This window comes from Struthio camelus, chromosome Z (genome assembly GCF_040807025.1).
Source record: "Struthio camelus isolate bStrCam1 chromosome Z, bStrCam1.hap1, whole genome shotgun sequence".
NCBI lineage: Eukaryota > Metazoa > Chordata > Aves > Struthioniformes > Struthionidae > Struthio > Struthio camelus.
In genome coordinates this window covers 19,610,005-19,628,353 of record NC_090982.1, presented here as the reverse complement: position 1 = coordinate 19,628,353, position 18,349 = coordinate 19,610,005, and the positions used below count along the sequence as shown (strand labels likewise).

The window sequence follows — 18,349 nt, the reverse complement described above, 5'->3', positions numbered from 1 at the left end:
TTGATATTTCGTTTGAGTGGAAAAACATGAGTAAGATGCTGTTTCCTAGGCCTTATCCAGAAATCCTCCCTGAGACAAGAAACACCAGCAAACTGAGGCTGATCCATTTTCAGGTTTCATTTTAAGTTAAAAAACACTTCTGCACAGGAAACCAGACTTTCATAAAAGCTGGGCTGTATCTGTTCTATGTGCTGTATGCGCTCCAGTTGTTTATAAGCACAAACACTCAGTAGGTATCACTGGAACCATTATTAAAATTTGGAAGCATGTAAATAACAAGTAAGAACAGTGTTTCTTCATGCAGGTTGAAATAATGAAAAATATCTACTTGTGGTCTTTTTGATGAAATCGGTCCTATTTTACAAAGCCTTCTTTGCTTGGCACTTAGCCTGTGGTTCAGGGATTATACCACCAGTGTTGTGACTCAGGGCTAGATTATCTTTTGAAATCCTGAAAGAGTGGCTATGACTGTGTAAGGCAAGATTTTCTTTCTAGTAGAAGTTAAAATTTTCTAAATCTGTAAAAGAACACAGTAAATGCCATTAGCAGATAGGATCAGAGATCTGTCTAGGCCAGTATTCTGTCCCTGACAATGGTGAATGGCAGAACTTTCAGAGAAAAGTATAAAAACTCCAATAACAGACAATATTTGAGTAAGGTTTCCTCCTAGCAGCAAGCAGCTGGTGTCTGATTTAGGATTTAGGCTTTATGAGGATTTCTGTTCTTCTCCCCCTTATTTCTTTAAATACCTAGAGAAACTCATGGATATTTTATTTTTCACATTCATGATTCTATACACATTTTAAAGAGCAAAACCGAAGTTTCTGATCTTTGGCTTTTTAGCTTGTCTTAGTATTATCCTCCTGCAAGTAGTTTGGCACATCACGTTAGAAGATACCTGTTTATTTTTACTATTTTACTATTTCCCTAAATACTGTATTGTAGTCTTTGGGTAAAGGGAGAAAAGGGGACATTCCTTAATGCTTTTTCTTGTTTTATACATGTCTATCATCTTTCCCTCATGTTCATCCTTCATCTAAAGCAAACTATGCTAACTTCCTTATATAACCTCTCATTTGGAAGGAGAAGGCAGGGGACCCTTCATATCTGAAGTCATTTTTGCTGCCTATCTCTGCTCTCCCATTTGTGCTGTACCCTTTTTCTGTAGCCTCAGTAATGGTAGCTATTCCTTAGTCAGTTTTTTAACAAGAGGTAAGACAGCACAATTAGTTTCAGAAAACTTAGGTTTTCTTGCTAGGTTGTCCAGTGAAAGTATGCAGGCCTGTCTTGGTTTCAGCTGACAAATGGTTTCCATTGAGCAGGTCTTCTGGAGACTGACAGTGAAATAACCTGTCCCTTATTAAAATGTAGTAATTTGTTTAAGATCTTTGAGCTGAAGCAATGCTTTTTCCATATGTTATCTCAAATTACAAATATGTTGGTGCTGATAATTATTTCCATACATATATTATCATGTCCTACAAGGCCTGTAATTTCCTTTGACCTAAGCTGTAGTTTGATCTATTATTTTATCAGCGCTCTTAGTGAGTCATTTTATCCATATGTATTTAGTTAATTGGTTATTTTTCTCCCCGCCCATGTTTATATATAATATACTCTATAAAGGAAAAGGAAATCTGACTGCTTGCAGCTGAGTCTAGTAAAAGAGCAATTAGGTTCTATCAGAGCCAGCAGCTGTCCATAATGAATTCTGAATTAAAATTACTAGCGAAGAAAAGAATCTAGCCATCTGCAGGAAATGTGAAAATATTTTTATAACCCAATAGCTGAGTTCTGGACAAGGGGTATCTCTGAGATTTCCCAGCTGTACCTACAGTGTATTCCGGAATATCCATGGACACACAGTACACTGGAACACATTGCATCAACTTGGCTACACAACTCTTTTGGCTACATTTGAACAGGCTGCATTTTGATCTAAAGTAATCAGCATGAAAGCCTCTTTTTAAATCATTTTCCTGTGTCTCTGGAAGTAAAATGCAGCTTTAAAAATAGTTCTGTTATCTCTTTGTGGAGGCTTTCCAATCAGTATTCTATGGCCCTGAACATTTATCTTTCTTCAATTTTCATACTTTTATAAAATTACTTCACGGTCTCATCGCTTGCTATCAGATTTTGTCAATGACTGCTGTTCCAAGCAAATTCTGGATTGTGGTGTTTGAACTTTCCTGTCACCTGATTTTTGAAAATAGTTTTTATTGTTTAAAAAAAACTGTAATGCTACCAGGCTCATTTTACAGTTATTTTGAAACCACTATACCAATAGCCCCAGGATTTTCATTATAACCTGCCCATTATATTAGCTCATAAAGTTCAAAATCCTGGAAAGTAAGAGAGAAGATTAGTGTTCACCCTCTAAATCACAAATTCTGATAAAGAATTATTAAATACTTATTAACCATTCACAGTCTGATTTTCTCCTATGCTACACAAAATTCATGCTGCTACCAATACAACTGAGGTTAAAGAAAAATAGCAAGAGTAGCACCAGTAACCAAGCCCTTCAGGTGTTGATAGACTATTGACAGAGATATCAAAAGTAGCATTTATTCTTTTTAGCAGTTGGGCTAAGAAAACATGTAAGCCTGGCAGCAACCTTGGCGTGAACTCATCAGGGAAGATTCATAGTTTTGCGTGCTCTCTCATCTCTATTTTCTGTTGTGTAACATCTCACCACATCATTATGGTATTCCAGTCATTTCAGTCTAAACCAGGTTTAGGATAGGAAGATCACATTTGTCTTATCCTCCGAAGCACTCCTCTGATTTCTGTTCATGTTAATTCAATGTTCTTAAATACATCCTTAAATACATCAGTCATTTGTCCCATTTTCTATGAATAAGGAAGAGACATCCAGAGATGGAGATGCAGAACAGCAGTTTTGCTACTACAGTTCCATCAGCTTCCAGGTTGAGGACTAATTTCTGATTCATTCCAAGTTTTCAAAGTAGAAAAAGAAAAAAGAAATTTGTGGGCAGGTAGAGCTGAATTCATTCAGGGCTTTGAATGGTGATTGGTGCTGAATACATAGTCAAGGCAGCCCATGACGACCTGGAACTATGTAGTCTTTTCTGCTTTGTGCTTACAAGATGAAATTCTGTGTTCTGATGACCATCTGAGACTTCTTCACTGTTCTTCTCTTGATTCAATATCCAAGCATAACAAATGGTAGTAGCTTATCTTGAAACACAGGGATCATGAGACCAGTTGGTATTAAGAAGAAACAACTGTAGACCACAACGGATACATGAACATGTTGACTCAGGGAGAGGTCCAGAAAGACTCTGAAGCACCACAGTGTTCAGCAAGTAGTTTCAAAGTCCTCTCCTTGATCAGTTCTTCAGAATATATCCCTTCCCACTTGCTTTAATTCAGTTTTAGATAGCATTGGTTCACCTTCCTGTTTCCCGCAGAAAGAGGGTGAGCCTTTCCTCATGTGGCGTGGGAAAGGTATAGAAAAAAGAGACAGTGTATCCTTGGCAGTGAAGTCCCCATGAAAATCTAGTTAAAGCACAGAAATATGCGAAAAGAACCAAAGAACCCCTCAAAGCATTCCATCTTGAGAGTGCAAAGAAATCTGAAATGCAAAGAAAGCAAGGAAGTAGTTGTTAGCAGCAAGCGGCGTAATTTCTGCTTACTGACTTCTTCCATGTGCTGTAATCTTCACTTTTATTTATTACTGATTGGATCACAGTGTACTTCCCCTCATAAATTACTCATAAGTATCATTTTCTGTATTTACTACAGATGTTCATGCATAGATTTGTCTTTAGTTGAAGGTAACTAGTCACACTGAGATGTGTTCTTAAAATTAGCTTCAAAATACTTTCTTTTTCTCAGCTCAATTTTAGTAGATTTTAGATCTTTCATTCTTTAATGAAATGCATAATCACATGAATGCTTCACAAATGTATTGTGCACTACAAAGAATGTAAAATACATACTCACCAAATCTCACAGAGAAAATATTTTTAGTATAGTTTTTCTTTCATACTAAATAGAGAATGTAGTACACTGAATATGGTTGTGTTTCCTACTGTAGAGCAGTAGGAAAATAAGAGAGCTTATCTGAGAACTAGATTAATTTTGAAATAAAAATTCACTGTAAATCCTTCTGTGCAGATAAAACAGTAGAGAGAAATACAGTTTATTCTAGTTTCTCTATATTTCTGAGTAATTGAAGAAATCAAGTGATGTGATTTATAGTACGATGTATATGTAAAAATCCCCTATGAAAAGGAGAAATAAAGCATATATTGCTGTATAAAATCAAGGATCAACTCTGGAGGAAAAAAAAATAAGAATACGAAGTGGTGTGAAAGAGGGTCAGTGAACTTTTCAGTTATCATACTGTGTAATTCCTGCTGTATTCCATCTTGCAAGCAGAACAATAAGATGTCTTTTTCACCTATGACCTACGATTGCAGGAAGAAGCAGGCGAAAGCACTCTGTGATGTTCTGCCTGCTTGAAGGAAGAAAACACAGGGATCAAAAATAGTGCTCTCTCTGTTCAATGGCATAGTTATTAACACTAGTTATTGCCTAGTGTTAGGTATCTTAGACACATTGATGGAGAGGAAGAGGTCTGCATGGCCTGGTTTGTAGATGGTAGAGGAGAAATGCTTCTGCTTTCTGTAGGTGCCTGGCATCAACAGTCTGAATTTAGAGACTGAGTTTAAGCTTCTCTCCCAGGACCAGTCTAGGATGGTGTCTTCCTAGAGCACCTATCCAAATGCCAACAAAGTCTAACATGCTAAACTACTTTTTAATCATATAATATCTGTGGCTTACATGGTACAGCATAGTACATCTTCCTCCACTGGTAACACGTAAATTATCTCTAATATTAGTCAGCCATCAGCTAGGGAGCTTACTCTTCACATTATGCCCTTCCACAGCTTCATTCCAATGTTGCTCTGGAGCTATATAGGAGTCTTTCTCTAGTTTTGTAGAGTTCTGGCTCATGGCAGACCTGAATATAAATATAGCGCAGTAAGAGGATTTGAACTGTTGGAGTGGGATGTCCTTATGAGAAGTGTCTCTTAAAACTCTCTTTTTTTTATATTGAACATTCCTTATAGTACATATTTGCCTTTTGTGGGAAAACTCAGCTTTTTAAATTGTTGTGATTATTCCCTGTACCCAGGGACTTGTTAGAGAAATTGTTACGTGTTCGATTCTGTAAGATTTTAGCCTTTGAGAGTTTGTTGGTTTATTTGCGTTCAAGATAAAATATGATAAGACCACTTCTCTTCCTTGATGTCTCCGGAGTTGAGCTCAAGATGGGATGAGGAACAGATTTACTTCTTGAACGTTATTAAACTTCTGCAATCTCATACAGCAAAAAATTGTGCTTAAATCTGGGACAGTAATGTTTGAAGAACTTAGCGTAATGGTAGAATTCTGAGAAGTACAAACCGTAAAGAAAATCTTCATAAAGCTCAGTGAAGGAAGAAAAGCCGAAGGTTGGCTTTGATTTGAGAGCTCTCTATGCTTTGGCCAGCCCTCTGTGAAAACTCTGGTGCTCTCTAGACTGAGCTTTATCCATCTGTAATGAAATCTGTATCTGCTTTATGTTTTTTTCCCTCCTCTATTCAATTTAAGAAGGCTAATAGGCCTTCAGTGACAAATAGGGTGCCTCTATGCATAACATATAGGTGAAGAAAACATGATGGCCAAGATTTTTTTTTTTGCTTATTTGTTTTTCTAGTAATGATATTTGTCTAAAGGTTCTTTTGCGTGCTTTGCACATAGGTATTTTTCTTAAGAGTATTCTTTGGCATGTTTGCACTGGTGAACTGTTATATATAAAAATGTATCATATAGTATTATACCATACAATATTATACCATAGCTACACAGAGAGAGAGGAAAAAAAAAAAGGAAATTAGTGTGCACCTTGAATAGTTTGAAACTATTTCTGAAAGGTCTCTCACATGTAGATGCCAGAATTCTTGAAGCTATCTAATATCTCTATAATTAATTTTCTATATGGAATTTCTATAAAGAAATTTACCTCTTTGTGCCAGGCCTTTATACTGCTTCAGTCAGTTTATGCTCTCAAAAGGATATTTAATAGTTTCATAGCTTTTGTTCCACTTCCTGGACAGAAGGGTGATTTTCAGCTGTGTCCTAATTTCCTAACAGGATAAGGGAAAAAATAAACTAAATAGTGCCCTTGTCATGGTGACTATAGGATTTCTATGGAATTGATGTCTAATTAATCATATGAAATTCTCAGTAAAATCCAGGCATTTTTATACATTTCCAATATCACAACCAAATTTATGTACAGTTCATAAATGCAAGTTTCATTCTATCTCAAACTGCAACATTCAATCCAAATTTCCCTTGATGTGAGTCAAAAATGTCCTAAATGATTTTTGGTCCATATTTTACTGTCTTTGCTTTGAATTAAATGATCTGTGAAAACTGGCAATTACACTGCCTTCCTTTGCCAGATCATTGAAGTATCAGTAAAGGGTCATCATTTAAACAGCTACAAATTAATCAGAAAATCCAACCTTTAACACATCCATACAGTGATTGTAATGTGGAATGGTCCCCTTATGCCTCTTAATTTTTCTTTCTGTGAATTTTAGCTGTGTCACATCACAGAACATTAAACATATTTCAGCTCATGGGACCGACCTAGCCATGTTTTTATAAATTGAAAACAAATGTTGTAATAGGATAGATGATAATATTTGAAGCAATAACAATTTCTTGGTAAGCATGCTTGTTTAATGGATCACTTCGGTTTTCAGCTTGTAAACATAGTAGTATCTATCAGTGGCTGAAACGATAAAATAAAAAAAAAATTAAGTTTGACAGTAAAGCAAAAAAATGCAAACAGGGCAAGAAAGTCGTTAACAACTGTATAGTTAATCTGTGAACTGCTCGTGATCAGCTGAATTATCATTTTTAGCAGCAATCAGATAGGAATAATTTTTGCAAGTAGAATACGGATCTGAACATACAATGCAGTAAGACACGCTCTTTATAATACTAGACTGCAACAGTCACTTGATTCACTCAGTGCTACTTAGAACTGGGCCTGTGAATTCGACATGAGCATGTTTGCAGGCAGAGAGAACCTCCTCCTTCCTTGCGTGCTTTGGGATCTGAGGGTAGCACATGTTAATTGAATTCCAGTTGTCTCAGCTTGTTGGTGATGTTTTCGTATTTTTTCCAAGATATAAGAAAAACTGCCTTTGCTTGGCAACCAATACAGCAAAGAGTAGGTAAAGTAGAAATGGTTTATCCATTGTGTAGTTTGCATCGTGCGTTTGGTTAAAAGGTGCTGAAATGGCAAAAATCAAACAGCACAAACAAGGTTCTCTCATCACCACAGTATGCAACTTAGTCCTTCAGCATCAAAGAGAATTTATCTGATTTTCACCATTATAATCTTTTAGCTGCATGGCGAAATGCAGTCTGAGATTGGTAGGTGATGGAAGATAATGGCAAAAAAAAAAAAAAAAGATTGGCAGGGAAACTTTGTGAGTCAGCTAACAAAACTCCTCTAATAATTTTAAAAAATAAACCAATCAGACAACCAAAGAAGCACCTATTCAGAAAGTACAGAGCTTAATCCCTTCATCATTCAGTCCCAGTAATATAACTTCTGAAATAATTGTAGTACAACTTGAATGTCAATTGCCTGTCATATATCTAATATACGAAACCTTTTCATTGTATAGTCACTGGCAAAGACACAGGTTATGTTCATTTGCACAGAGTTACTGCTGAAATAAAAGTGATCCTTCCTTGTGCTATGAACAGCTGAATATAAAAATGTATGACTATTTCAAAGTCACAGATTTAAATAGTAGCACATATTTTGACCACTTTACAAAGAAAATAAAAACATGAAAGCCTGTATAAAGGGTTTCAGTGCCAGTCATGGCATCAGAGAAAACAGAGAGAAAGTATGAGTTTAGCATCCATAAGAGAATCATGTTTTATGTGACCTCTTATTACAATGGAATACTGACTTTTACCATTGTTTTCCTGTCATGCATAGAGACAGTACAGCCTAAATACATCTGTTCATCTCATCCGTTACTTAAAATATAACGACCCTTTTTTTTTAAGCTTTCTTTCCAAGTTTCTGGCCTTGATTTTCTGTGTGTCCTGCATTTATGCCTCTGCAAGTTGATGTTTCTGAGGCATGTAAGTGAGGATTCAAACTACTTGGTTTCCCAGTGATGTCCCTACTGAGCAATGTGTATGACAACAGAAGAGGAAGAGAAACAATGGAATAAAGATATGGTAGTTTCTTTCTATAGTACCATATGTTGTTGGAGTTCGGAGATGGAGAATAGGTGGGGGTAAGAGTGGGGGAAGGAAGTTAAAATATTCATAGAGTTGGTTGCATTTTTAGTGTGAAACTGAAGAGGGTAGTCTGGTAAATACACAGCCCATTTATAATTAGCAAAGTTGGATTGTTCTGAGCACACAGAGGTAGTAAAAATTTTTTTGCTAGATAAAACATTCCAAGGAGGATTTTGCCAGGAGCCTAGTGGAGCCAAACGCTTCAATAAATGTGGTAGGTATGTCAGCCTCTCCATCTTTATGATGACGACATTAGTGCATATTGATGTGCTTTGATGCAGTGGTGTGATCTTCACAACCTCTGGATAAACCTGATAAGTAGAAAATAACATCTGTGATACAGCACATCAGTAACTGATCCTTTCTAAGTCTGCTTATGCAAAGAATAAATGTAAAAATAATAATGCAAGAGATGAAGAGGAGAAATGAAAACTGCTCATTACACCTGGAAGTGCAAGCTTTTAACTGAGTTTGAATTTGACAGTTGTTGTGGTCTGAAGGAACCATCAAAACTTTTAATTTTTCATCTGAAGAATGTCATATCCAGGTGTAAGCACAGTGCTAGAATATTAATTCATTTGTATGTGATAGGAAAGAGCCACATTTAAAAAGCAAGGACATTTCCACTGTCAAACCTTCTTATTTCTCACTTGGCCAGCACTTGCTTGGCTGATAAAAACTGCCTGAATTGCAATATGAAGAGGCAGGATGCAGGTAACTATAGCTGAGTATTGATATTGCTAGTCTTTCCTATCAGCTGTACTGATTTATGAAACTCTTCTTTTTACATTTATAGAAAAATGTGTAACTATATCTGTCTTTAAAAATCACATACTGCTTTCTTTGTCATTTCTGCAATCAAAAAAGTGCAAGAAATGCTCTCAGAAAAAGTTTGAAACTGCAGAGTGTTTTGTTTAAATTGAGATTCATAATTTCTGGGAATTGGCACAAGTAAAGACTGTCTGCTAAATTATGAAAACCAATCTAGCACACTCATGTGCTACTTGTTATTTTTTCTTTGCAATCCCCCCCCCCCACACAAAAAATCAAGAGTGAGACAATTTTTGGAGTTTTTCTCCATGATTCTTGCCAACTGTAAGGTAACTCAGATTTCTTGGAATGCAGAGCATTTATTATACAAGGGAACTTAATTCCCATTGAGCTAGGAGAGCTATCATTTCATTTATCCATATATTTTCTCCCTCTCCAACTACCATCTGATCAACATCATTGAGTGGTAAGTTTTCAAAAGCTCAGAATATCAATTAGTGTTTCTCACAGTGGCATCTGAGAAAGTTGACTATGATGTGTTTGGTCTGTTAGCCCAAGTCTCTAGTTGTCTGAGTGGAGTCTGCTTCTGGGAATAATAACTGGTGGTGAAAATGCATGCTTAAAATAATATGGAATCTTAAAAACAAAATTGCTCTGATGGGAGACTAAAACATCTTTCTGCTCTGTGCTTCTCTTTATATGGTTACAAGGAGATATAATTTGTTAGTAACTTGCAGGGATTTTTTGAACATCCAACAAGAAATAAAGATTTGCCTTTAGTCACAGGTGTCAAGGTGGATTTGTGGTATTTAAGATGTCATGAAAATATAAGAACTATGAGAAGACTTTGTTTTTTTATATAATTGACCTCTGTAAGCTAGGATGTAATTATATCGTCATATCTCCTTTCAAAAAATGACAATATATAGTATTCTCAAATGTCCTTCACTCACGTAAGATGAGACTCCGGAGGGTTTATAAACTACTGCTTACTATGCTACTTACTGTATTTCATGTCACTAATTGAAAATAGTTAAACATTTAAAAGGCTGAGAACAGGCATTCATTTTCATAGGCATAAGGTAATATAAAAATGATAAAGAAAATCACTGTATTTTTCACTTGTGCTTTATATAGCTACATGTGCTCAAAATCTGAAAAAAGACTTCATAGATTTTAGTCATATATGTGGCTGCAACAAGACAGTCATCCATTTGAAAATTTGACCTAATACACGTAATGTCTAAACATCTCCAGAAAAGAATTTCCTCCGGAGGTTTTAGGACATGTAGTGGTATTTAGCACACAAATTGTCTCTTCAGACCTTCAGAACATTTTCTGGTCTTGTATATTCTGTAGTCTTTTTTAATATTCCTTCTCTGAAGCCTTCTATAACCTGTTCTTTTATGCCAAATGCCATATAATGGATCATATATGATTGATAGCAATTTAATCAAGGTAAGTACTGTATATCTTTTTCTCCTCCTATGATTGCATAACATTGTCCTTAGGAGTCATTAAAGTAGCCCATATTTAAAACCTTTTAGATAGAGAGGGGATGACTAAAGTCATTGAAAGTCTGGCATATTTTGACAGCAGGTGTTGTAAAAATAAACTGTTATTAAGGAGGTCTGTTACTGAGATGTTTATGTTCTTTTGGACTCAGCTGAATATTTCTTGGACAAGGACGTAAATCCTGTGCCAAACTCTCAGTAACTGCCCACGAAACACAGGAAAGCAACTTTCTAGCTCGGAGATGGTCCTGAGGAATCATCTCCTGTGCAGATAGATGAGAAGTAGAAATTTCTTCGGTCTCAACAGGATTGATGTGCAACCGCCTTAGCTCACATCCAAAATAGTCCATCTAGCTCGAGATGTCCAGCACCTGATTTGATCTAGAATCTGTGAGGAGACACTGGCTTAGCCTCTGGCTGACGAATATTACTGACCCCGTCTGCACATGAATTCACTGTTGTGAAGTCAAGATCCATCTTTAACCATATTTTAGTCTTTTTATCATCTGCCTTTTGAAACAGTCTGACAGCTGAACATCCTGGTCCAGGTTCTGGTCCTTCCAGTTGTGTCTTACTTTTTGCTAGAGATAAAAGACATACATTGAAAGGACTAGCTAAGGATTTTCCAGGCCTAAAGCTAGTGTAGCTAACTAGGCATCACTCCATGGAGCAAAGCATAATATTATGGCCTGGCTGGGCAAAGGAGGGGAGGGTAAACCAAGCTGCCTCAATTGAAAGCGCAGTCTGAGCTGGAGAAAGGACATGAAGTTTGCCTTCAAAGCAGAATTTGTGACACTCATTTTGGATAATGTCAGTGTCTGCTAATTAAATTCATGTCAGTAAGAAGAGGATAGCAACAACAACAACACTACAAAAAACACTGGCATTCTTAGCATATATGTTATCTTGTTATATGTAGTAATTTTCATTTTTAAGAATATGTATCTCTAAAAAATGTTGCAATGTGTTTTATTTCTTACCTATACAAGCCTGAGCCTGCAAAATACAAAGGTCTCTTACAAAAGCTTTCTGCATCCTCGATTGCTTGTAATAGGAGTTAAAGGAGTTCACTTATTTCAAAGGCACTGGCCTCTTTCATAGAAGCTGATGTCACTATCCAGAGAAATGTGCTTTTCAAATCATTATTATGAAATTTTAAAACTTGAACGCCATAAAAATAAGCATGCTGCATGAAATATTCCTTCATGTTTTTCCTCCCGTGTTCTTTTCTTTTCAGTGCTGGAGTCGGCCGGACTGGCTGTTTCATTGTGATAGATGCCATGTTAGAGAGAATAAAGCATGAAAAGACTGTAGATATTTATGGCCACGTAACTCTAATGAGAGCGCAGAGGAATTACATGGTTCAAACTGAGGACCAATACATCTTTATCCATGATGCACTGCTGGAAGCAGTGACATGTGGAAATACCGAAGTGCCAGCCAGAAACCTGTATGCATATATTCAGAAGCTGACACAGATCGAAACGGGAGAGAATGTCACAGGAATGGAACTGGAATTTAAGGTACTGACATATTACCTTGTGAGGAGGCAAAAACAAATTAGGTAACACTTAATGCTGCTGTATCCCCTGCCACTTGTTTCCAGCCATCAAAAGCTAGATCAACTTGAGCATGAAACTGTAAACTGAGAAGATAACATTTTGTAAAATATATAATTCTGCTTTCAATTAGTGTCCAGACAGGAACTGTTCCGAGTGGGTGTTTTAACCCTGCTGTTCCTTTATTTTTTGAATAGCTTGAAATTTATATTTGTGTAAGTGTTCAATTTTTAAATTTGTTCATATGCATTAATGGAGCAATCATTAAACTTTTATATAGTATTGAAAGAAGCTTTACAAGCATTTAGGTAATGCAGTGAACTATGAAAAAACAAACATTAGAAATTGAAATAATTTGTTAATGGATCATAAGCAGAGATCATCAAATCTGAAAATGACATTCGCTTTTGTCATAACTGATCTTAAGTCTTTTTATTTATTTATTTTCAACAGCGTCTAGCTAGCTCTAAAGCTCACACTTCAAGATTCATCAGTGCCAATCTTCCATGTAATAAATTCAAAAATCGCCTTGTCAATATTATGCCATATGAGTCTACAAGGGTATGCTTGCAGCCAATCCGAGGAGTAGAAGGCTCTGATTATATAAATGCCAGTTTTATTGATGGATACAGGTACTAATGATGATGTGTTCCCATATGGACTGTTTTAGAAGTTTACATAATTACTTACGCAATTATAGTGAACAAGATTTAGTATTGTTTATAATCTGGACATGTTGTGTTTTGTTCTACTTTTTAACGTTAATAATGGCTTTAGATTTTCATCTATACAACAGAGGAAAATTGTGTAGGGTGTAAGTGTCATACAGTCTTAAATAATAAAATTGTACCTACCTTAATACTATTGAGAACTCTCGGCATGTTTTTACATACTGAAGGTTACTGAGATTTTAAGTGCGTTCACGCTTTGGAATCTCAATCTTTCCACAACTATTCTGCTTCAAAAGATATATAGAAATAACATGCACGAGGTGTACTGCCGGTGTCAAGGTGATGACCTGTGATCTTGAAACACTGATTAAGACCAGATCTGGCCTCCAAAAAGCAGTTTATATGTATTTAAACCAGCACCTTCATTACAACACAGAGCAAGATGCCCTTGGCTGATTTAAGCAGTTGATAGAAAAAGACATAAAGGAGAAACAGTGTACTTTCCCTAAGGCTTTTTAGGTGTTCTTGAATATCTGCATCCACAGAACTCATTTTCTGAGCCCCTCCTCCAGGAGATTTTAACAGCTTGGTAGTACCTTCCACAAATAGGATTTTAAGGCCTGGGAATGCAGCACATTCCACTTCTGAATGTTTTTTCTGCCTTACTTTTGCTGGAGGCATTAGACTGTTGAAAAGGAGTTAATAAAGACACTGCTTTATGCTATAATTCCTGAATTTAATAGATAGTACAACAGTTATTTCTGCAAAATGAAGCAGCACAACTAAGTGTTTCTTAAGTGCTTTTTACAGCACACAAAACGGAGCTATTAGTGTTGTATTAAAATTTAAGTAATAATGATAAAGGCATATATCATAATATTAACAGAGTAATTTCCTACGCAAAGTTCTAAAAATAAAAAATGTCATTGTTTGATTAAACAATCATAATGAGGTTTTAATGTGCTTATTATTAATAACTTACAACTTTTCCTCTAGATAATGTTTACATATAAACAGACAACATGGGTATCAATTTACATTTATTTAAAATATTTTTCTTAATTTAATTTTTCTTTCAACGCAGGCAGCAAAAGGCTTACATAGCTACACAGGGACCTCTGGCAGAAACAACTGAAGATTTCTGGAGAATGCTCTGGGAGCATAATTCTACAATTGTAGTCATGCTTACTAAGCTACGAGAAATGGGCAGAGTAAGTATTACTATAATATTTCCACAGTGCAATGTTTATTAGAATTCTAATATTTTCTAATTCAAATATTTTGTCGTTATGGGGATGTCTAAAGATATAAAGGTCAGGAATTAGGTTCCTTCTCCTTTCAAGAAGGAGATCACAAGGTGCTAGAATTTGCAATCTGTGGATGTGTTGCAGTAAACAAGCTGGACATCGCATTTTGCTCTGGAACGCAGCGAGATTCAGTAGCTTAGTTCTCATGTTGGTATTACAAAGAAATGAGGGAGAGCATTGCTGACTACTGGGTAATGAGGATTTCTCATCTGGAAACTTCTCTTCTGCAGCTTCTAATGTTAACAACATTAGAGGAAAGTGCAGTATTTTTAACAGAGCTGAATGTTTTCTGTGTGCTCGTTGTGCTAAACTTACCAGTTTCATCATCCTATTTACAGTCCCAAAGTCATTTAAGTGCTGCTTTGTATAATGGAAAGAATGAAGTAGATTACTATCTAGACAGGATTACGTCAAGGATAAAACTGGTATACGAAAAGTGAAATCTGAGCCCGACCAAACATTTGTGGAATAGAGGTGGTTTGGGGCATTGATAGTGAATGCAGAGTTGAACAGACCCTTGACGGAGGCCAGGGAGCACTTGCTTCCACAGAGAAGGAGAGAGAAAAGTAAAAATAGCCTTGAAGTTTGCATCCCATTCTGTGTTGAAATTTAAGTGTTTCTTGCCACTGATAAATAATGGACCTAAGCAGAAATGTAAATAAGTTCAGAGGTACAATGACCAGATAAAGCTCCTCTGCAATGCAATATTGAAGATGATTTTTATATTCTAGGTACAGTTTTTACGTTTTGCTTTAAACAGTTCAATCTCATTAAAACAGTTGACAGTTCTATCAGTAATGGTGCTTTGCATAAATATTACCCTTACTTGAATGTAAAACAGTTTGTGGAGGCGGTCTTGAGTAACAAGAAATGTGTTTTTCTTTGTTATTTTGCAGGAAAAGTGCCACCAGTATTGGCCTGCAGAGCGTTCAGCCAGATACCAGTATTTTGTGGTAGACCCGATGGCGGAGTACAACATGCCGCAGTATATTCTGAGGGAATTCAAGGTTACAGATGCAAGAGTAAGTTAACACAACATTATCCCATTTCACATAAGTTTAAAAGAGAATATCTATTTCTCTCTCTTCCTTTCTCTTTTTTTTTTAATTAGCAAAGCCCTAGGTGTGAACTTAGTTTTCAAGCAGTAACCGAACAGTAGAGAAAGATATTAAATGTATAGCATCTTCATGTAAGAGCAATTGACTACATTCAGATATAACATCTGGGCAGCAGAATTTTGCAGAGTTCTGAATAAGTATTTATGCTGAAGTGCATTAGATGATTTGAATGCCATCCTCCCTTTCTCCTCATTTCCCCCCTTGATCCTTTTGGGGGTGTGGGGGGAATTGTCATCACTTACAGCTGTAAATACATTGTTTTGAACCACCTTCTAGGTTGACTGAGTATGAAGGTTAATCTAGTGAGATTTAAAAACTGCCAAGCAAATAGCATTCTTAAGAAAAGCTTGACAAGCTTTGCACATTTTAATTTGATTTTTGGCATACCTTATTCTCAGCACTCTTCTATATCTGCAGAGAAGAGCTGTACAGCTGTGACCCTAGTTTCCTCATTTTCATTCTGCATTTCTTATCTGAATTCCTGAGTCCCAAACTGTGCCCTGATGTAAGATTAAATGTACATAAACTTTAAATATATATTTGGTATTTCTCAGACTTACGATTTCTAGCATTTTACTGTGCATAATGGGAAAAATTACTGCCATCTGCATTTCTATAAGCACTGTAGAATACTGTTTATTCAAGCAAAACAGTGGATGTACTGTCCAGGAACAACTTTATTAGTTACTCAGAGCTGCCAGTCACCATCCAAAATATATAGTTCACCAAGCTCAAATCACAGACTAAATAACACTAACAAAAAGCCACATATGCAGTTGAATGGAAGAGTCTGCAAACAGTACCTAGGGTGAAATATATTTGCAAAAGTTTATTTAAGACTTTATGGTAAAACAGTACATTTGTAAATCTCAGTCTGTCTGTCTATAGCTAACAAAGTGAAAATCTAAAAGGGTTCCGTAACTTAATGTGCCAGAAATAGTTTTTCCGGTTCTGCTCTTACTACACCTCTGTTAAAAAGTGCCATACATGCATGTCAGCAATCCTGTTACGACATTTTATAATTGCTTATTGTTATTTTTCAAATTTTAAAAATCTTTTTATCTTAATGGTCTCCATTTTGTTAAATAGCTCACTGGCAAGGTCTCAGGGCCATTTTATATTTTCTGTACGGGCTTGGAAACGGTAGCTCCATCAAATTTTCTGAGAGCAGTAAGCATTACTTAGGAAAAATGTATCTTACAGTTTTCCTGTAGTTAGGCTTTTATGCCTGCCACACCCAGTAACTGCCACACCCATCTAACTAAATTCCTATGTTCAAAGGAGAATAAATGCTGCAGCGGTTGTAACCAGCCTCTCCCCCGCCCCCTTATCTTCAAGCACTTTAATAATGTCAGAATCAGTGCCCTGGTGGAGCTGAGCTGGCCGGTTATTCCCCAGAGGCAGCAAGGGAGCGCGCTGCCTTTGTAGGTGCCAGCAGCAAGTGTTCGGTGTGGAGCTCCCTGTTATTTCTGAAACTGAGTTGTTGTAAGGTGGAATTGGCCTCTGTAACCCTTTCAATCTACTGTTCTGACTGCTTTATACGCACTTTCTCTGTAAACTACCAAGGTCGATGTGTTGGGGCAGTTTCGTATAAGGCCAACCTATTAGCGATGGCTGTAAGAGAGTATTATATATTCTACAGCCTCATCAAAAGACAATTGAACATCCCCTGTAGAAGCAAGAAGGAATCCACATGGTCAGCCAATCAGTAGGGTTATTCATTAAAAGCCCTGAGCTCCATACAGGGATTGAAAGTTCGTATGTTGATAACTCGTACTTCGTACGCTCTCTGTGTTACCTGTGATAATATTTGAAAAGAAAGATTTTAATAAAATTTGGCATTTGTATTTGGACTACTATTGGCAAGCATCTCATTAAAAGGAAGCAGCAATGTTTATAATGTCAGGAGCATGGGGAACTGTGTAAAAAATTGCACATCAGCTCCCAGTCTGCTTTAATGGTAGTCTAACATCAGACTAACTCACTTGGCTTGTGTGCTCATTAAATAGTATTAAATAACAGAAGTTATTGCCATTAAAACAAAATGAGTACAGCCTTCACAGATTACCACCGGATTACTGAGTTATTACTAACACGAAATATACCATACAGGTGATTTAGACAAATTTGATAAACAAATATTTACCATTAAGTCTATTTCATAAGTAGAAATTTGCTGGTTTTCCAATGACAGCTTAGACTTCAGTAAAGCAGAATATTTCTTTCTCCTTTCTGCTCCCTTAAAGAGAGAAGGTTATTGTAGTGTAAATCCTATCTAGATCAGAAATTGTCAAAGAGCTTCCATCACCTTAATTGACACCCTGCAATAGAGTCACACTTAAGGTTTTATTTCTTTATTTTGGGGAAATGGGAGTCAACTTATTGTTTAGTCTTGTTGATGGAGTAATGTCACATGCTTATAGTGCCTTGAATGATGCACTACATTAGCTTGTTGGGGGGAATGTGATCACAGAGGTCATTATGAGAAAATGTCATACTAAGAAAATGCCATTTTAGGTAGAATGTGTTTTATATGTGGTTCTTTGTGCTGATGACTACTAGAAATAAATATTTTGGAACAGATAACACTTTTTTTTAGTGGACAAAAATATTCCACACAAATAGAGTACTTACTATCAGAGTAGGAATCAAAGCAATAGGGCAAAAAAGAGGGTATGTGTTACTCCGTTGGGCTGTGGTTGGCAACATACCCGTTCACTCTCAGCTGACGCATGGGAGGTAGAAACCCACAGGACCAGAAGAAGCATAAAAGCAAATTACTGCTTTTATTTTTGTTTATTTTTTAAATGATGTCTATTTCAGTTCTAAGGTCTATAATAACTGAGAGCTCATGGTGGGGAAAAAAAAGGAAGAAAAGGCTATTCTTGCCTTCATCATAACTATCTGTTTCTCAGAGGATCTTCTAAAATCATTTTAATTTTTTGTGAGTTTCAGTTGGTAAAAGACCAGTTTGAAGACACTTTCAGGGTGGGTGCTTAAGGAATATAACGTGTCCACAGGAATTAATTCACAGTAGTAGCTCAATTTGTG

General features: G+C 36.3%; 1 protein-coding gene across 39 annotated transcripts in view; it reads left to right on the top strand.

Moving 5' to 3' along the window:
• Window positions 1-18,349, top strand: part of PTPRD (protein tyrosine phosphatase receptor type D) — a 1,218,182-nt gene that overhangs the window by 1,184,698 nt on the left and 15,135 nt on the right. For all 39 annotated transcript variants that reach the window (XM_068927738.1, XM_068927756.1, XM_068927755.1 and 36 more), the window contains 4 exons: window positions 11,881-12,166; window positions 12,656-12,834; window positions 13,958-14,084; window positions 15,077-15,202. In XM_068927738.1, coding sequence (XP_068783839.1) covers window positions 11,881-12,166; window positions 12,656-12,834; window positions 13,958-14,084; window positions 15,077-15,202 — 718 coding nt within the window. The remainder of the gene's footprint in view (window positions 1-11,880; window positions 12,167-12,655; window positions 12,835-13,957; window positions 14,085-15,076; window positions 15,203-18,349) is intronic.